The 20914-nt window shown below is 45.7% G+C and overlaps 1 protein-coding gene across 1 annotated transcript in view; it reads right to left on the reverse strand.

Moving 5' to 3' along the window:
• LOC111952222 (cyclic nucleotide-gated channel beta-3) overlaps positions 1-20914 on the reverse strand; it is a 38917-nt gene that overhangs the window by 730 nt on the left and 17273 nt on the right. Inside the window, exons 10-31 of the mRNA XM_070435028.1 lie at positions 17928-18306; positions 17530-17682; positions 17229-17288; positions 15646-15937; positions 15480-15516; positions 11023-11179; positions 10796-10813; positions 9183-9284; positions 8680-8834; positions 7470-7661; positions 5328-5536; positions 5095-5145; positions 4872-4958; positions 4701-4765; positions 4364-4486; positions 4136-4277; positions 3739-3898; positions 3561-3658; positions 3374-3457; positions 3085-3203; positions 2820-2966; positions 60-246 (exon numbers count right to left, since the gene is read on the reverse strand). Of these exons, the coding sequence (XP_070291129.1) occupies positions 60-246; positions 2820-2966; positions 3085-3203; positions 3374-3457; positions 3561-3658; positions 3739-3898; positions 4136-4277; positions 4364-4486; positions 4701-4765; positions 4872-4958; positions 5095-5145; positions 5328-5536; positions 7470-7661; positions 8680-8834; positions 9183-9284; positions 10796-10813; positions 11023-11179; positions 15480-15516; positions 15646-15937; positions 17229-17288; positions 17530-17682; positions 17928-18306 (3017 nt within the window). The remainder of the gene's footprint in view (positions 1-59; positions 247-2819; positions 2967-3084; positions 3204-3373; positions 3458-3560; positions 3659-3738; positions 3899-4135; positions 4278-4363; positions 4487-4700; positions 4766-4871; positions 4959-5094; positions 5146-5327; positions 5537-7469; positions 7662-8679; positions 8835-9182; positions 9285-10795; positions 10814-11022; positions 11180-15479; positions 15517-15645; positions 15938-17228; positions 17289-17529; positions 17683-17927; positions 18307-20914) is intronic.

Raw genomic sequence — 20914 nt, forward strand, 5'->3', positions numbered from 1 at the left:
TGTGGGTGGATTGTGTGTGTATAGACAATGTGTGTGTTTTTGTACAGCGAATACCATACCTGAAGCGAAATACTGGATATGTTGGTGTTCTCCTTAATCTTTGCAAGGGTCCCTTTGAGGCCTGTTTTCTGACGAGCCATCTCCAGAGCAGCTTTAAGTAGCTTGGGTGTCTCTGTCCGAGGAGGGATCACCTGGGCCGGCTCCTTCGGAGGCTCCTGAGGCTTCTTGTCTTTTGTCAGCATATTCCTGTAGCCAGAAACATCAAACAAATCAAATCAATCAAATCAAATTGAATTTGTCATATGCGCCGAATAAAACAAGTGTAGATCTTACAGTGAAATGGTAACCTACAAGCCCTTAACCAACAATGCAGTTTTAAGAAAAATAAGTGTTAAGTAAAAAATTCAAAAATAGGCGTTTGATTAGCTGTTCAGGAGTCTTATGTCTCGGGGGGAGAAGATGTTAAGAAGCCTTTTGGACTTAGACTTGGCGCTCCGGTACCGCTTGCCGTGCGGTAGCAGAGAGAATAGTCTATGACTAGGGTGTCTGGAGTCTTTGACAATTTTTAGGGCCTTCCTCTGACACCGCCTGGTATAGAGGTCCTGGATGGCAGGAAGCTTGGCCCCAGTGATGTACTGGGCCGTACGCACTACCCTTTGTAGTGCCTTGCGGTCGGGGGTCGAGCAGTTGTCATACCAGGCAGTGATGCAACCAGTCAGGATGCTCTCGATGGTGCAGCTGTAGAACTTTTTGAGGATCTGAGTACCCATGCCAAATCTTTTCAGTCTCCTGAGGAGGAATAGGCCTTGTTGTGCCCTCTTCACGACTGTCTTGGTGTGCTTGGACCATGATAGATTGTTGGTGATGTGGACACCAAGGAACCTGAAGTTCTCAACCTGCTCCATTGCAGCCCCTTCGATGAGAATAGGTGTGTGCTCGGTCCACCTTTTCCTGTAGCCCACAATCATCTCCTTTGTCTTATCACGTTGAGGGAGAGGTTGCTATCCTGGCACCACACGGCCAGGTCTCTGACCTCCTCCCTATAGGCTGTCTCATTGTTGCCGGTGATCAGGCCTACCACTGTTGTGTTGTCGGCAAACCTAATGATGGTGTTGGAGTCGTGCCTGGCCATGCAGTCATGAGTGAACAGGGAGTACAGGAGGGGACTGAGCACGCACCCCTGAGGGGCCCCCATGTTGAGGATCTGTGTGTTGTTACCTACCCTTACCACCTGGGGGCGGCCCGTCAGGAAGTCCAGGATCCAGTTGCAGAGGGAGGTGTTTAGTCCCAGGGTCCTTAGCTTAGTGATGAGCTTTGAGGGCACTATTGTGTTGAACACTGAGCTGTAGTCAATGAATAGCATTCTCACGTAGGTGTTCCTTTTGTCCAGGTGGGAAAGGGCAGTGTGGAGTGCAATAGAAATTGCATCATCTGTGGATTTGTTGGGGCGGTATGCAAATTGGAGAGGGTCTAGGGTTTCTGGGATAATGGTGTTGATGTGAGCCATGACCAGCCTTTCAAAGCACTTCATGGTTACAAACGTGAGTGCCATGGGTCGGTAGTCATTTAGGCAGGTTACCTTAGTGTTCTTGGGCACAGGTACTATGGTGGTCTCCTTGAAACATGTTGGTAATACAGACTCAGTCAGGGACAGGTTGAAAATGCCAGTGAAGACACTTGCCAGTTGGTCAGGGCATGATCGGAGTACACGTCCTGGTAATCTGTCTGGCCCTGCGGCCTTGTGAATGTCCGGTTTAGAGTGTACTCCGAGCATGCCCTGACCAACTGGCAAGTGTCTTCACTGGCATTTTCAACCTGTCCCTGACTGAGTCTGTATTACCAACATGTTTCAAGCAGACCACCATAGTCCCAGGAGGATAGAATTATGTTCAGATTTGCCAAATGTAGGGAGAGCTTTGTACACGTCTCTGTGTGTGGAGTAAAGGTGGTCTAGAGTTTTATTCCCGCTGGTTGCACATTTTAAAATGCTGGTAGAAATGAGGTAAAATGGATTTAAGTTTCCCTGCATTAAAGTCCCCGGCTACTAGGAGCGCCACCTCAGGATGATCATTTTCCTGTTTGCTTATGGTCTTATACAGCTCATTGAATGCGGGTTTAGTGCCAGCATCGGTTTGTGGTGGTAAATAGACAGCTTTAAAAAAAATATGGATGAAAACTCTCTTGGTAAATAGTGTGTCTACAGTCTACAGCTTATCATGAGATACTCTACCTCAGGCGAGCAAAACCTCAAGACTTCCTTAATATTAGATTTCGTGCACCAGCTGTTGTTTACAAATGCAGCGTAAACCCTGCCAGCTGTATGTTATTCATGTCGTCGTTCAGCCACGTCTCGGTGAAACATAAGTTATTACAGTTTTTAATGTCCCGTTGGTAGGATATTCGTGATCGTAGCTCGTCTATTTTTATTTATTGGCTAATAGGACTGATGGTAGAGGCAGATTACCCACTCGCCGTCACATCCTTACAAGGCACCCCGACCTACGTCCCCGATATCTCTGTTTCTTTCTCCTGCCAATGACGGGATGAGGGCCTTGTAGGGTGTCTGGAGTAAATCCTTAAAGAAAAAATCTTCGACTAGTACGAGGTGAGTAATCGCTGTCCTGACATCTAGAAGCTCTTTTTGGTCATAAGAGACGGTGGCAGAAACATTATGTACAAAATAAGTTACAAATAATGCAGAAATTCTTATAGTGTACTACATTACACTCTAAAAATGATGAACTTCGAGGCAGCCATAATATCAGTGGATTCTCATAAATAAATAAAGTAGGTTTTAGTCACTTTTTCCTCTCTCTCACCTTGCCTTCTTGCGGAGCAGCTTCTGAGACTCGGGGTAATGCACTAAAATCTCATTGAGGTCCTTCTTGTCCAGGATGAACAGGTTGGTGAAGCCATGAGCCACTACGTTGGCTGTTCTCCTGTTTCCTCCACCCACTGCAAGCAAGCTTTCAACCCAAAGAGAAAACATTTAAGGAGGAAAAAGTACTTTTTCCTGGATAAAATGTCCGCGCTTGCTTCAGAGAGATAAAGAGCACACGTCAGACTTGACAACAGGATGCTCACCTGATTTCCCCAAACACTGACCCCGACTTCAGTGTGACAAACACGGTCTTCCCGTCTGGCCCGCCCACCACCTGCACCTCCCCGGCCTTGATGATGTACATCTCCCGTCCGACCTCGCCCTGAAACACAGAGGGGCAGTCAGACAACTGGACAGATCTCCTGTTCTTTACAGTTTGCCTTACACAAAGAACAAGGAGCAGAGTGCATACAGACTGCACAGTAAAAACATTAAAAAAGAGATGCACGCACACAAACTCGCTAGAGAGGTGGATCTAGCTTTAGCCTTTACCTTTTTGCAGACATAGTCCCCCGGGAGGTAAACAACAGACCTCAGACTCTTTAACATGTCAAAGATCATCTGTCTGTCGCAACCCTGAAAGGGAGAAGAAAGCGTTGGTCGAGAAATATAGAGAGATAGAGCTCTTTAAATCTTCTGTGGTCAGAGACAGCCTGAAGAGGCCCTAAGACTTACGCACCTGGAAGAGAGAGACTTTACTGACAATGTCATAGTTGACATCTACAGCGATGTCCAGCCTCATCTTGTCTGGGAGCTGGACCAGAAGCTCCTGTTCATCTGCATAGACACCAACAGAGTCAACACAACACAACACAAAGCAATGCAACACAACCCAATGAAAAGTAACATGTCCCTACCCAGCATGCCCTGGGACTGCCAGGTGTAGTTGTACCAGGTTTTGACCCGGTTTTGCACGTCTTTGGGGATACGGTAGGAGGCCATGTATTTGACAGTGTTGTCCATGCATGCTCTGTAGTACGTCTGTCCGGAAGTGGCTGCACCAACCACATCTCTCATCTGCAAGAGACGGTCATTGCCCAATCAGGAGTCGACACCAATCACAACAGCCATTGACAACAGTTTAATCAGCTTATAATAGCACAAATGGTCAAATAAGGATTCAGAGCTAGATAAAAAGTAGTAGTCTTGTTAAACAGCAAATATCATAACATCTAGATATTTCATCCATAAACACACTATCATATTTTACATAATGCACTCTCAAACACATGTATTGATAATGTGGTCACCAACCTGTCCTATCATGATGGAAAAGGCAAACACTCCTACAAAGTAGTTGATGAGCTGAAAGATGATTTCAAAGAGCGTTGTGGGCTCCGGCAGTCCACCAATGGTGATCAGAGTCTTCACAGCAAAGTAGTAGCAGCGGATGTAACTGAGAAAGAAAAAAAACTGGATTAGAGGGACAATTAAACGATGATAGTGTAAAGATATGAGGTTAACAAAGGTGATTCCACACACCTGTTGCCCTTCCCATCATAGACCCACTTCGTGGAGCCCAGACCTTCATACGCAGAGATCCAGTAGAACAGACAGGCGTTGCAGTGGAGGCAGTACAGCAGGTAGGTGGTGGTCCGGATCACTCTAATCAAACCGGACAGAAGGAAAGAGACTGGGTTATACATACTGAGCTGCCCCTCACTTCTCTCAGAAAGACCAGGGCGTGCATTCTAAAAGCGTCTCACATTAATAGGAGTGCTTATCTAGGATCAGGTCCCCCCCCCCCGTCCATATAATCCTATTCATTGTGATCTGAGCCTGGCGATACAGATCAAAACAACATGTTGACTGTGCTCACCTGTAAACATAGGCTTTGGTCAGGATGGCCTCGAGACGGTCGTTGAACTCGAAGAAAGACATTACCTGGAGAATTCAGAAAGATAACGTATTTTCATCGCAGTGTGAATAACACGATTGTATGTCACACGGTCTACCCAGGTGGACCACACAGGTGGCAGGTGAGCCTTGCCTTTAGTAGCCGTGGGAAGCGGAGGAGTGGGTTGATCCCAGTTTTAAAATAGAACAATTCCAGTGGCACAAGACTGACGACATCCATCTGGAACCCAGGGAAACGCAGTCAACGCAGATACGCTCAGAAAATAAACGGACACCTCATTACATCGCTTAAAAACAGCCTCTCATTCAAAGCTGTTCAGTAGTGAATTCTGTAACGTTTTCAGCTGAAGATCTACCTTGAACCGGAAAGTTTTCATGTAATTCTTTCGCATGTCCTTTCTGTCAAACTGCAATGTAAACAAAGAAAAACACATACATCAATGCTTTTGACGTGTATCTCTGTGTGTTGTATCTGGAAAATCTATTTGAGACATAAACTCTCGTCTGGCAACATGGTCTCCATGGAATACGTCAACATAGTGCCATTTAACAACTGCAGTTATATGTCGCCTTAAGCTGGCTGAATCACCACTATGTCGCCACCGCGGACAAACTGCAGGCGGGGCTGGAAGACCATGATGTCCAGGATGTAGATGAGGTCACACAGGTAGTCGGCTAGCAGCCACAGGTAGATGTTACTAGGGGTCTGGTAGGGGAAGGCCCAGCGCATCGGGATCAGCCACACGTTCCAGTTCCACGCCAAGGTGACGAAAAATAGCCACAGCACATAGACCAGATCTAGAGAGAGAGAGAAGCAGTGTCAACCTCCAGCAAAGGCTGAAGTTCCCTAAGCATCATCCCCACTCTTCAAAAGAAAGAGCAGGTACAGTGCCAGTCGAAAGTTTGGACACCTACACATTCAAGGGTTTTTCTTTATTTTTACTATTTTCTACATTGTAGAATAATAGTGAAGACATCAAAACGATGAAATATTACATATGGAATCATGTAGTAGCCAAAAATGTGTTAAACAAATCAAAATGTATTTTATATTTGAGATTCTTCAAAGTAGCCACCCTTTGCCTTGATGACAGCTTTGCACACTCTTGGCATTCTCTCAACCAGCTTCCTAAGGTAGTCACCTGGAAGGCATTTCAATTAACAGGTGTGCCTTGTTCAAAGTTCATTTGTGGAATTTCTTTCCTTCTTAATACATGTGAGCCAATTAGTTGTGTTGTGACAAGGTAGGGGTGGTATACAGAAGATAGCCTTATTTGGTAAAAGACCAAGTCCATATTATGGCAAGAACAGCTCAAATAAGCAAAGAGAAAAGACAGTCCATCATTACTTTAAGACATGAAGGTCAGTCAATACAGAACATTTCTAGAACTTTTAAAATTTCTTCAAGTGCAGTCGCAAAAACCACCAAGCGCTATGATGAAACTGGTTCTCATGAGGACCGCCACAGGAAAGGAAGACCCAGAGTTACATCTTCTGCAGAAGATAAGTTCATTAGAGTTACCAGCTTCAGAAATTGCAGCCCAAATAAATGCTTCACAGAGTTCAAGTAACAGACACATCTCAACATCAACTGTTCAGAGACTGCGTGAATCAGGTCAAATTTCTTCAAAGAAACCACTACTGAAGAACACCAATAAGAATAAGAGACTTGCTTGGGCCAAGAAACAAAAGCAATGGACATTAGACCAGTGGAAAGCTGTCCTTTGTTCTGAGGAGTCCATATTTGAGATTTTTGGTTCTAACCGCCGTGTCTTTGTGAGATGCAGAGTAGGTGAACGGATGATCTCTGCATGTGTGGTTCCCACCATGAAACATGGAGGATGAGGTGTGATGGTGTGGGGGTGCTTTGCTGGTGACACTGCCTGCGATTTATTTAGAATTCAAGGCACACTTAACCAGCATGTCTACCACAGCATTCTGCAGCGATATGCCATCCCATCTGGTTTGCGCTTAGTGGGAATATAATTRATTTGTTTTTAAACAGGACAATGACCCAAAACACACCTCCAGGCTGTGTTAGGGCTATTTGACCAAGAAGGGTAGTGATGGAGTGCTGCATCAGATGACCTGGCCTCCACAATCACCCGACCTCAACCCAATTGGGATGGTTTGGGATGAATTGGACCGCAGAGTGAAGGAAAAGCAACCAACAAGTGCTCAGCATATGTGGGAACTCCTTCAAGACTGTTGGAAAAGCATTCCAAGTGAAGCTGGTTGAGAGAATTCCAACAGTGTACAAAGCTGTCATCAAGGCAAAGGGTGGCTACTTGGAAGAATCTCAAATATAAAATATATTTTTTATTTGTTTAACACTTTTTTGGTTACTACATGATTCCATTTGTTATTTCATAGTTTTGATGTCTTCACTATTATTCTATAATGTAGAAAATAGTAAAAAATAAAGAAAAACCCTTGAATGAGTAGATGTTCTAAAACTTTTGACTGGTACTGAATGACAGGATCAACAATTTAGGTCACTGAAAGATCAACCCATTCACCACTTGGTGGAGCCAAACTAACATTCTGATAAAAGCAAAAGGAAGTCTATACAGGAGAAGGCAATAGAGTTGGAGTCGAAAAGGGAGGAGAGGAAGAGGGTTGACTACAAGATTAGGAGCAGGGAGGAGGAAAGCAGGAGGATGAGAGAGGAGGGTTAAAGGAGGAGTAGAAGAGGAGGAGGTAGTGTATGCTCGGCGGAGGGGGAGCTCACTGGTGAAGGGGTCGATGCTAGAGGGGAAGCGGTAGTGAAGCAGGGCTCTGATCCAGCGAGGAGGCGTCACCTTGCAGCACAGTCTAGACTGGGGTTGCTGCTCCTCCATCTCCCTCTCAGGGGAAGCTGGTTGTGCTTCCTCCTCCGGCTCCTCTGGAGGTGCAGGAGGAGGTGTTGGAGCTCTCACAGGGGCTGCAGGTGAGAGAACAGAAGAGAGTCACAGGTCAGAGGTGAAAGATCAGGTTAAAGGGATACTTGAAGGAAGTTAAAGTAGCATATCGTTAGCTTAGTGTAATTGCTGGAAATCTCCAGGAACTACTAACCAGCTCCTCACAAAAGCAGGGAAATATACCTTCTAACTACACCAAAGCTGGGTGGTTGGTCATTTATAGTCTTACAAAGCTATACATGGTAATCTATATTTTATCCCCTTCCTCACTCTGTCCAGTTGACACATAGAGATGTATAGAGATCGCTTACGTTGTATCTGTCTCATTATGGCGTCCGTGAGAGCACGGCCATTGAGATAGACAAAACTGTACGATCTCTATACATCTCTATGCGACAACGGGACAGAATGAGGAAGTGGAGAGAATCTCGTTCCTTAGGATTATCAGTAAAATTAACAAATGTATAAAATATTGATTACTATGTATAGCGGTGTAAGGCTTTAAATGACCAACCACCCAGCTTTGGTGTAGTTAGAAGGTATATTTCCCTGCTTTTGTGAGGAGCTGGTTAGTAGTTCCTGGAGACTTCCAGCAATTACACTAAGCTAACAATTTGCTACCTTCAACTTCCTTCAAACTGCACTCAGAGACATAAAATGGTATCCATGAGTTCGTCTGACTCTGGGTAAGTGGGAAAAAAAGGAAGTGTTTGCGGAAGTATTTCCTGATGCGGCTCACTTGTGTGTGACCGGAGGGCCCGAGCTGTGCTGTGTGTCGCTGTGTGTTAGCACTTGGAAATAAAAGCTATTGTAACCCTTCACAACAACTGTCTTATATTAGCCATGGAGTGAATTACTTTTTCGAAATGTCCAATTGCTTTGGGAGTATTACGGTCTTTTTTGACATTAGCGCCCCTATTGGTAGTATTGTCAAACAGGCTCATTGTTCGTAACCCATGTGTGTTTGTAACTGTATCTGTCTATGTGTTGCAAGTGTTGTGTATATTGAGCACATGACCAGAGTGTACACGTGTTACACACAGGCAGTGGGACTGTCATCATCAGAGTCATCTGGGTCTATGAGTTTCTCTTTGGCCCTCTCTGTCCTCTCCTTAAACATCTTGACCAGCTCCTGTAGGCGCTCGTTCACCACGTAGCTGGCCTGGCTAGCGGACGACGCAGGCCGCTCCTTCAGCCTTCAAACACAAAACATCCATGGGTTAATTAACACACACACACCTGTCCCAAACACTTTCCCTGACATCACACATCACTGTTCTTCTGAAGTAAATATGAACAACACACAGTCCCACACGGACTCTTCTTATGTTGGTGTGAATAAAAGCACCGATAAAATGGAAAAATGTCTCCCACACACTTCTAAGTGTCAGAATTTCCGTCAATACGACCTTTCTAAAAACATTCACTGATGCTATGAGAAAGGTCATTCTGACCACATTGTCGACGCCCACTGGCCAACACATTTTGTGCAGGAGATACATGTAGCTAGCTAACAGCGGGGATGTGGAGGTATCAGTATTCACCCATCGTCTCCACTGAGGATGCTGGACTGGCTAGGCCACGCCCTCACTGCGGTCTCAGTCTCCTCTTCATCATCATCCTCACTCTGAGAGTGCAGGTTCTTTCTGTGGAGGGGAGGCAGGGAACAACACTGAGGCGCAGTAGGAAACTACGCACAGAACTGATCCAGAGACAGATGGAGAAGAAAGACCAAGGCTGCTCTCATTTGGACCCTGCCCTTACCCATGGCAAGGCCAAGACTGCAGAGTGTTCCCTGCAGTCTTGGCCTTGCCATGGGCATTACAGTCTACACAGGAAGGGAAATACAGTATGTGGAACATGGTCGAACATGATAACATTATGTTGGTTTAACATGCATGTACCCTGAATGAGGCCCTGAACTATCTTGAGCATCAGCTCTTTTGAGTATACAGTAAACAATTCTAAAAACTATACAGAGAGGCACACAAGTTAGGATGGGGTGAAGGAGTGGCGCGATGCAGTCTGGGGGAATTGTTGATGATTGGAAAAATGGTGACTTGTGGATTGACGGATGGATGGATCCTTGACGTGACAATGACTGCATATCTTACACCTTCCTGGGATTCCTCTCACTAGGTCAGCCCATGGTTCCATCAACAGGGACAGAGGAGTGTGTGAGAGTGAGAGTGTGTGTTGCTGTGCGGGTGGAATAACTCCAATGGTTGGGGAGATGGTTGAGGAAGAGAGGCGGATGAAGCAAATCCGAGCCAATGGTTGGGGAGATGGTTGAGGAAGAGAGGCGGATGAAGCAAATCCGAGCCAATGGTTGGGGAGATGGTTGAGGAAGAGAGGCGGATGAAGCAAATCCGAGAAACAGAATGAGGTAGAAGAGGGAGAGAATCATAATCCCAAACAATCACCAAAAGCATTCGTATAATGAGTCACAGGACAGACGACCAGATGCCACACTGGAGATGCAGTGCAATATACTCCTCATCTGTTGATTGACAATTAGTACTGACATGACTGACAGCCATAGCAGACAACAGAAACACGGAACAGAACAAACACATCACAACATGGGACAGAACAGCGCAACGCAATACAAAGCAGAGCAGCCCGAARGAAGGACTGCAAACACAGGTGAACATGCTATTGAGAGACGCAGCCAGTAGAAGGAGAGGTAAAGAGACACTACACACCATGTGGATGGGGCTATCCACACAGAAAACAGAGAGCACTGCACATTTGAAATACAGTCTAAGACAGGGAGCATCAACTGGATTCAGCKGCGGGCCGTTTTTTCCTTGAGCGGATGGTCGGGGGGACGGAACGTAGACTACAAATTGGACACAAGAGGTCCGAACAGATATAATATTTGACTAAAACATAATCATTTCAAACTTTGCTTACATTTGTATATGATCACGTGTCTCTCTATTATGCGTGGGAATACCTGAACAGATTTCTTAAATTAAAATCACTTGGAGCTGATTTTTTACAGTCTATTATGTCGCCCCCCCCCCCCAAAAAACCACGTTATTTAAAAAATTTGCTCAGAAAAGTTGGGGGGCCAAATAACACCACCCGCAGGCCGCCAGTTGGGGAACCCTGGTCTAAGATCGACTATTGTGTATCCATGCTCCGCTCTTACTCTTTATCAGCAACTTTGCTGTTTTGGCCAAAGCAATATAGGAGAGAAAAAGAAAACATACATTTAGAAGATATAATTAGAGATTGGGAAATAAATCAATTCAATGGTAGTAGAACTAGTACAGTATTATACATTACTTAGACAGCGGTTATGTGTTTAGCTGCTTTACATGTATACAATACCCTTATTCCAAGTGGAAGCAATTTCATTTGGGAGTGTGGGCTCACCTCTGGCGGCTGGCTTTTGACACTCTGGGTACGGTCAGGGTCTTGAGGTTGGGGTCCTGGGGGGTGAGGATTTGGCGAATGTGTCGATGGTGCCCCCCTCCGCCTGAATCCACATCCTCCACGTTGACAGCAGGGTGCACACTGAGCCTGGAGCTCGCTGGGGAAGAAACAGGAAGACACTAATTTGACTCAACTATTCTCCAGGGATGTTATGGGGAAGTGGAACACAGCTAGTAATGAGGCTTTTGAACTGTGGTAAACACATGCTAGACACTAAACAGGACACTACAAGTGGCCTATACTCTGACTCTTCCTCTGTTGTTCAAGTGCCACTTGAATGCTTACCTATCACAAAACAGACATTACCTATCACAAAACAGACATTACCTATCACAAAACAGACATTACCAATCACAAAACAGACATTACCAATCACAAATCAGACATTACCTATCACAAAACAGACATTACCTATCACAAAACAGACATTACCTATCACAAAACAGACATTACCTATCACAAAACAGACAGCTGAAACTAATCTATAAGAACAAAAACAAAACAAAACACACAGAGAACAAACAGAGTAGACCATTTAAAGCAAGAGCTTCCTGGATCCACAGGATCCAAACAACAACAACAACGAACGCAGTGCTAGTGTCAACAACGGACGACAACACAACATAGCCCAGCAGATCTAAGCACGGCACAGCACTGAACGGGGCAGCATGCCAGAGCGGGACGTCTGTGGGCTGCCGCTGAATCACCTGAGGGCCGAGCGGACGTGGGGTCGTCCTCGATGTGGAAGGTGGGGTTGAAAAGCCCTGACAGCTGCCTGGACAGGCTGATGGGGGGCAGTTGGGGGTAGGAGGGCACGTTGGGCATCTCCAGGGTACTATTGGGGGAGGACGGGGAGGAGGTGCGGGTCGGGGGGCGGTGGTGGAGGGGGACCTGGCGGATCATCTGGTCCATCTCCAGGTCAGGATTCTGCTGCTGCTGCTTAGGCATCCTGAGGCATAAGGCTGTTCAGGCGGTTCTGCACGTTGGTGTAGGATTGTCCCGCTCGCTGAGGTAAGTTGTATATCTGGCTGGGGATATTGGCCAGGGTTTGGGGTAAGTTCGATAACTGCTGGGTTAGGTTGGTGGGTAGACCGGGTAACTCCTGAGTTATTTGAACTTGGAGCTGCTGGGGAAGTTGGGACATAATTTGGGGCAGTTGAGAGATCTGTTGTGGCAGTTGGGAAACACGCTGGGACATTTGGGTGAAAGGCCGAGTGTACTGGGAGAGCTCTTGGGCAAGTTCTGGGGGGAGAGAGGGCACTAGCTGGGTGACCTGGGAGGTAAACTGGGAGAGATTGGTGGGGAGCTGGGGCATAGGGGGAAGTTTAGGAGGGGTGATGTTGTGCTCTTTCAGCAGGTTGTTGAAGCTGTCGAGGCACGCAGGCGCGTGGGGAACACGCATGAGACAGCTCTTTACTGCATCACAGCTGGCAGGGACTGGGAGGAGAGCACAATACCGTCAGTCAGGCACTAGACAACACTCATCCTAATTAGGGCCGGCCCTGGGAAAAATCAACATAAGCGGTCACTTAGGGCCCGGCCGCTAGGGGGCCCCCGCACCCCTCCTCAAAAAATATATATAAACAGTCAGGTCCATGATTATTGTCACCCTTATTTATATTAAAAAAATAAATAATACAAAAACCGGCAACCAGATTTTTTTTTAAATGTCCTGTTACTGGGTAAACTTGACCTTAAGAAGGGCGCCAGGACCAGTGGAAGCAAAATAACTCCATAACATCAAAGATCCACCACCATATTTTACAGAACGTACGGGGTTATTTTCTGCATATGCATCTTTCTTTCGACGCAAAACCCACCACTGGTGTGCGTGGACAAAGAGCTCTACTTTCATGTCAGCTGACCATGGTCAGATGGTTATGAAAATAGAGGTCTTTGACACACACACCAATGGTGGGTTCTGCATCGAAAGAACTATACATATCAGTACATACACACAATATCTAGGTCTAATACATAGTACAGTGCAAATTTCAATTCAATATATATAAAATGGCTGTGTCTCTTCACAGTCCCCTTTGTGCAGTAAGGTGTTCTTTTATCTGTTTTTTTAAACTGGTTTTATTGCTAGCTTGAGTTACCTGGGGTGGCAGAGAGTTCCATGTAGTCATGGCTCTATTTAATACTGTGCGTTTCCCAGCCTCTGTTCTGGACCTGGGGACTGTGAAGAGACCTCTGGTTGCATGTGTTGTACCGARGAGTGTCTGAACTGTGTGCCAACTGCTTGAACAGACAGGTCGGTACCTTCAACACTTCAACACCTTGCACAAAGACCAATAGCGATGCAGTCAATATCTCCTCAACTTTGAGCCAGGAGAGACTGACATGCATGTTACTGACACTTTCCCTCCGTGTACATCTAAGTGCTATACGTGCTGCTTTGTTCTGGAACAACTGCAATTTACTTATGCCCTTCTTTGCCGCACATGACCACACAGCTGGGCAGTAGTCCAGGTCCAACCAAACTAGAGCCTGTAGGCCCTGTCTAGTCGACTGAGACGTCAAGAAAACAGAGAAACGCCCTATCATGGACAGGCTTCTTCCCATGTTAGCAACCATTGAGTCTGTACAGTATGTTTTGACATTTCCCCCTCTTCTCTGCGCGGTCTCGACTTGCTGCCCATACGAGAGCTTCGGTAGAGAATGTGTGATCAACAAACGGTATGAGTTTAGATACAGATATTTTAAAACAGAGTTGGTCCCCGTTAAGATACGTTTATGTGATAATGCCCGAGAAGCTGGTGTTTGGAGGATATATTGGCACGGGTGTTGTTAGGCCCGAGACGAAGTCGGCTTCGGGGGCATTATCACTTTTATACAACGGGTTACCAACATATTCAAATAATTACATTTTCATATAGTTTTTTAATTTTGATGAATTTATTCATATTATTTCATCCTTCCACAATATATAGTCCCCCCAAAAATCTGGGGTTGCTAACCAAGCCGGCTGGTCGCTTGTTCTATTGGTTCGGTATGCCAGAGACACGACCTGGTTGTTCAGTCTTTTGTTCTGTATTTATGGAAGCAACCCAGTCATTCGTTCAAAATGTTCCATTGCCATACTGTCTGGCATCGTTCTTATCCCTTGCTTGCTAGCTAGCCAACTACGGCTAACAACAGTAGCTGCATTTGTTTAAGCTGTTTTCTAGTGACATTTATTTGCATACATCCATAACAATGAGTTAATGAGGCACGATTTCGCCTGGCATAGAAAATGTGCTCTCTCGTCAGGACACTGTTGTTCAGAGGAGCTAGCCAACAACACAGCTAACACAATAACTTCAAACTGAAGCTGGAAAGACTGCCAACTAGCTGCACTTCGTTTCGTTGTACCTTTTTTCAATTGACATTTCTTTGTATAAGCTTATTCATGATTTCGCCTGCCTCTCTCTCTCGTCCCAACCCCTACTTGTTCATTACTATGGGACAGTTGGAGATCCAATTTGAATATTGAAACAATGTTGCAAATATCGGAGAAGGTTGATACAAATCTCCGCTGTTGAAAACTAAATGTTAGTCTAAAATAAATGTGAGATAATGTCTAGAGGCTTTTTATAGTGGAGATCAAGTTTATAACTTCCCTGCCTGGGATGATGAGACAGTGGATTGTGCAGTCAGATGGAACAGAGTAAATAGGCATTTTAACGTCATAGATTTAGCCGGTGGTAACTTGTGGAATAGACACCGGCTGGAATGCGCTTTTAACAAATCAGCATTCAGGATTAGTCCCACCCGTTGTATAATGATATTTAAACAGTTTCCACTCTTCATCTCCCCGTTATTCATGAGCTGATCTGCTATCTGTATAATCATCAACTCGATTTTGCCAAATATAGGAGATATCTCATTCGTTGAAGGAGGTTATCTAGCAAGCTTAGCAACTTTGATCAAAGATAGTTACTCTGTCATTACTAAATATCAGTTTAATTTACTCTGAAATCTTTACATAGTGGCGTAGTCAAGCCAACAAAGTGGCACTGCGCCACTCTTATTTGGGGAGAACCCTGGCATTGTGACCATATCTTGGTTTTAAACACTTTAAATAGGCACTTTGCTGTATTTCCCGGGACACTCTGGATAAATATGAATTATTCCCGGTATTGAAAATATTCATCCCTACACTGTGAGAGATCATGAATGCATGCATGGACGCAACACGCACGCATGCACGCACACGCACACACACACACACACACACACACACACACACACACACACACACACACACACGTGGTGGTGGTCAATGCATTCTCCGCAGATAAAGGATTGGTCAGGTCCATCATGGGACTTGCAACTTTCAAACCAAGAAACACATTAAATTACAATATTCCCTTACAAACATAAACACAATCGTTTAATGAACAAATATTTACCACCACAGCCACCCTCCTCTGCAGTCTCCCCCTCCTCCTGCAGATACAGTAAGCAGAAAAGAGGAACAGAACAGCCATGAGTGACTGAACAACAGCAGGGAATAGCATTTACTGACAGGTACCACAGCTGCACAGGCCTCAGGAGAAACCATTACTGTGACTTTACCTTGGTAGTGGTGTCAGGTGCGGTTCCGTCCTCTGCCCCCTCTGCTTTCTGTGGTTGTTGGGTCACCGGTTCAGGTGCTACTTTGGCATCCTGGGCCTTTGGTTTAGGGTCAGGCTCTGCTGTCTTGACTGGATCTGGTTCTGGGCTGGGAGGAGGGGATGGAGAGGCCCTCTGGGACTTTAGCTCTTCCTGGGGCTCTGGTTCAACGTCGGGTGATGCAGAGTCATGCTCTGACTGAGTGGCACTTTTTGCTGCATCCACTGGCTCCTCCTTAGCAGGACACACCTGACACCTACAGTACATGGGCAGTTAGGGCTACATCAGAGAAATATGCACACAATGATATTAACACAACAGAATGTTTCTCCCTGATGATCATAATGCCTCCCCCCTAAAACCATATTGCATAGGTAGAGCAACAACAAAACAGCTCACTTGCTAATGCTAGCCTACTAATACCCTGCATTATGTAATCAACCTAGCAACCAGTTCAGTAGCCAATCAAGATAATTCCCTAGAAGAAATAAGTGTACAGTTTGGAATAAACAAAACATATTTTCAGACATTTAGTTTGTTGTCAGTAAACGGTTAGCAACAGGTACATAAGTGTTACATCTGGGTCAAAAACAATTCGCATAATATGGACAAGGCAGCCTTGACAGGCTAATTACAGTACTCACTTGGACACTCAAGATATTTCGAGTGCATTAGGTAATAGTATCCCTCCTAAGACGCATCTTTGCGACATGAACGAATATGTTGTCAAGTCTGCAAATGTTCTGCTGGGTTTAAAAGTTTTGCAATAGAGAGAGAATCGTCTCCCTCAATGGATTCACTCGAGACAAACCTGCGCCATCCTATACCCGCGTCGAAGCGGAAAAATAGGAAGTGCGCTCAGTTACTAAGGCAACCGTCGAGAGGGGACCATTTTGGCAAGGGAAGCGATGTGGTTTCTATGAGGATGAGGATAAAATTACGCTAAACGGGCATCCACGAGAGATTTGGAACGAGCCTGGACAAGAAATGCTCGATGTGAATGTGATTACACAAATTGTTGATGATAGGCTAGTTTGCAGTAGATTATGGCAGGGTTTCCCTAACTGGGTCATGAGCGCCCTGTGCACGTTTTGGTTTTTGCCCTAGCAAATACCTAAATAATATGACACAAAGCACTTTCTCAGGTTCTGCAGAGGAAAATACTTTACATTGGTGTAACAAGTTAACAACTGACAGTGCAAACACATAGCCTACTGTTGTTGTTTTTCACTCTGAGAAGCATTGAGACAGCTAGTGAATTTCACAAAGGTACTGTAGAACCTTTATGGGCATATTCCCCTCTCTTTGTTCCCGGTTATTCTTAAACCATCTTATTCTACACGCTTAGAAAAAAGGGTTCCAAAAGGGTTCTTCGGCTGTCCCCATATGAGAACCCTTTTTGGTTCCAGGTAGAACCCTTTTGGGTCCCATGTAGAACCCTGAAAAGGCTTCTTCAAAGAGTTCTCCTATGATGACAGCTAAAGAACCCTTTTAGGTTCTAGATAGCACCTTTTTTTTCTAAGAGTGTATGAGTGGGTATATCTTACTCTGTCATCTTATTCTTAGTGTGCTCCACCTCACTCTCCTCCTCCCGTAGCATGTGTAACCTGTTCAGGGCATGACATGGACACAGATAAGACAAACACAGTCCTACCTCCCCTCACATACATGTACAGGCATATAGGGACTTCCCACGTTTATGGCCAGTTGTCTCAAACCATGACCCCAATAAATGTTACATTTACTTCTATATAAGTCTAGGGCAGCAGGTGGTTGGAGCTAGCCTCTGCATTCTCTCTGGAGTAGGCAGGGGACCCCGAGGAGGTTGAGGCCTGAGTGACAACTTACTCTGGGTCCTCGTCTTCTTCCAGAATGGCTTCCTGGCTGTGAATGGAAAGCTTGATTGATTGTGCCTCTTGCATCTGCCTGATGGCCGTCTCAGCTGTGTGTCTGGCCACCTCCTCCGCCATTCGCACCAAATCCACACGCTCCTGGGTCATCCTGCAGAGATGTGCACGTTCTGGGATATTACTAGTATGTCATGTGTAGCACCCAAGTTAACTTTATTTAGCTAATTGTATTACTCCATCAGACTGAAAAAAAACGAAAATCTGGTTAACCCTATGAGAAGATATGCAACTTTTGTTGGATCACCATAACCTGACTGAATGTGTGAATTAGTGACTGTGTGTAGGCTGCTGTGATATTCTACATAAATATTTGATCTTGTCTGACTCCTTCCTTACCGTTCCTCCATGGTAGCCATAGCTARGCCCTCAGCCTCTCTCTTGATGCTCTCTATGAAGGGAGTCCACCTGCCCGTCTGAGTCTCAGCGTCCTCCAGCGATGGTGTTGTAGACTCTGGCACATTTGGAAGAGTCTGTTCAGGCTCTTCGGGTTTCACTGGTTGTTTTGGCTGTGCCGGCTGTGACTGAGTCGTCTGTGTTGGCTGTGTCGTCTGTGTTGGCTGTGTCGTCTGTGTTGGCTGTGTCGTCTGTGCGGGCTTAAAAGGCTGTGGTGGTTCTGACTGCATAGCCTTGGATGGCACTTCCTGATTCAGATCCTTCAGGTCTGCTTCTACTACTTCCTCCAGAACCAGGTCCACTGCTTTGGGTTGTTTAGAGACTGTGGGACAAGCAGCCACACAGTAGGTCACTGTCTTTGTCTGGACATGACACGGCACCCAGAGTCAACATGTTAATGTGAAGAATCAATTGTGTTGGAGGTGTAGCATTTGAATTGAGGGAAATATTTGAAATCCACAATTAAAATATGACATCCTCTTATTTTATTTTCCATTTAAAAGCAATCCGCCCAAAGGAATAGTGTGCAAAATGTTTTGTTGAATTTCATATCYTCAATCTCTTAACATGACACATAATATTTCATATGACATCTTTATTATTTTTTAAATAATATTTCACATGTTTTTATACTGTCAGCCATACTGTTCAGACATTATGTCATAATTTATAATCTACTTTATAATAACTTGATTGCCTTGACTGTGTTTGTCAAATCCTCTTTGGTGGATTTCACTCAAGTAAATTCAATCAAATCAAAATAAATAACATTACAACCTTAGGCCACATAGTTCAAGGCGATGAGAATAGGTCACAAGGGCAAAACATGTCGTTTTTTTATGTGCGCTTTTTTAGTGTCATAAAATAATCTCTCATTGCTTAAGTTTTTGATGTGCAATTATGCCACAAGCATACAATACAAGATGGTAGTTTAATATGGTATCTTTCATGTACATAAACTATGAGTATCAATGTTGCCTGATAGCTCTATGTGTCTGTATGTATTTTCTAATATYATCTCTTAATGCATCCAAATTATTGCAAAGATTACTTCAATGAAGACAAGACCCATTTCTTGCTACATATCGACAAGAGTTGAATAACTGACATCAACAGACAAACAGTTAATTTTAATAAACTGACATACACTGACTATATACATTTAAAATCAAACAAAAATATCTACAAATCCATAAAGAAAGGGGAGTTCAATTTCTTTTGAAGCAATGTCTCACAGCTACCGGGTTGATCAGTTGAGCTGTATAAATGTCCACAATCATCTATGTCAGTAGGATAAGATGGACTGAGTTAGGTTCTGTCTGAAACAGAGCAGTGGAAGATGGACTGAGTTAGGGTCTGTCTGAAACGGACCAACAGAAGATGGACTGAGTTAGGATCTGTCTGAAAGACCAGCAGAAAATGGACTGAGTTAGGGTCTGTCTGAAACGGACCAACAGAAGATGGACTGAGTTAGGGTCTGTCTGTAACGATTTTCCAGGGATTCGACCAAAACGCAGCGTTGTGAAATTACATTATATTTATTTAAACAAGACAAAAAACGAACTTATACTTGATACTAAACAAAATAACAAAACGATGTAGACAGACTGGACGTAAGAACTTACATGTAACGAGAACGCACGAACAGGAAAAATGACTACACAAAACGACGAACGGACAAACAAACCGAAACAGTCCCGTGTGGCAACATAGACACAGACACAGGAGACAACCACCCACAACAAACAATGTGAAACACCTACTTAATATGGCTCTCATCAGAGGAAACGTAAACACTGCCTCTAATTGAGAACATATCAGGTCACCCATTAACCAACATAGAAACACATAACATAGACTGCCACCCAAACTCACGCCCTGACCGACTAACATACAAAATAAACAGAAAACAGGTCAGGAACGTGACATTACCCCCCCCCCCCTCAAGGTGCGTACTCCGAACGCACCACCAAAAGTCTAGGGGAGGGTCTGGGTGGGCATCTGACCACGGTGGTGGCTTCAGGCTCTGGGCGAGGTCCCCACCCACCATAGTCGATCCCAGCTTTACGTTCCCCCTCCGACTGACCACCCTCCTTTACACCCATTTAATTTAAGGTAGCCCGGAAAGGGAGCACCGGACAGAGGGCAGCACGGACAAGGGCAGCACCGGGAAGGGAGGCAGCACCGGGACAAGGGCAGCACCGGGATAAGGCAGCTCCGACTAGGGCAGCTCCGGACTGAGGGCGGCAGCTCCGGACTGAGGGACGGCAGCTCCGACTGAAGGACTGCAGCTCCGGACTGAGGGGTCCTGGCTGGCTGGTCTGCGGATCCTGGCTGGCTGGCTCTGGCGGATCCTGGTGGCTGCTCTGGCGGATCCTGGCTGGCTGGCTTGGCGGACTGGCTGGCTGGCTCTGGCGGATCCTGGCTGGCTGGCTCTGGCGGATCATGGCTGCTGACGGCTCTGGCTGATCATGCTCGCTGACGCTCTGGCTGATCATGGCTCGCTGAGGCTCTGGCCTGCTCATGGCTCGCTGACGGCTCTGGCAGATCCTGGCTCACTGGCGGCTCTGGCAGATCTGTCTGTTGGCGCTCTGGCAGATCCTGTCTGGTTGGCGGCTCTGGCAGATCCTGTCTGCGTTGGCGGCTCTGGCAGATCCTGTCTGTTGCGGCTCTGGCAGATCCTGACTGACGAATGGCTCTAGCGGCTCCTGATGACGAACGGCTCTGACGGCTCGGGACAGACGGGCGGCTCTAATGGCTCGGGACAGACGGATGGCGTCATGATGGCGGCTGGGTTAGACGGATGGCTCAGATGGCGCTGGTAGACGTGGCTCAGATGGCACTGGTTAGACGGTGGCTCAGATGGCACTGGGCAGACGGATGGCTCAGGTGGCACTGGGCAGACGATGGCTTCAGGTGGCACTGGCAGA

This window comes from Salvelinus sp. IW2-2015, linkage group LG26 (assembly GCF_002910315.2).
Source record: "Salvelinus sp. IW2-2015 linkage group LG26, ASM291031v2, whole genome shotgun sequence".
NCBI classification, from domain to species: Eukaryota; Metazoa; Chordata; class Actinopteri; order Salmoniformes; family Salmonidae; genus Salvelinus; species Salvelinus sp. IW2-2015.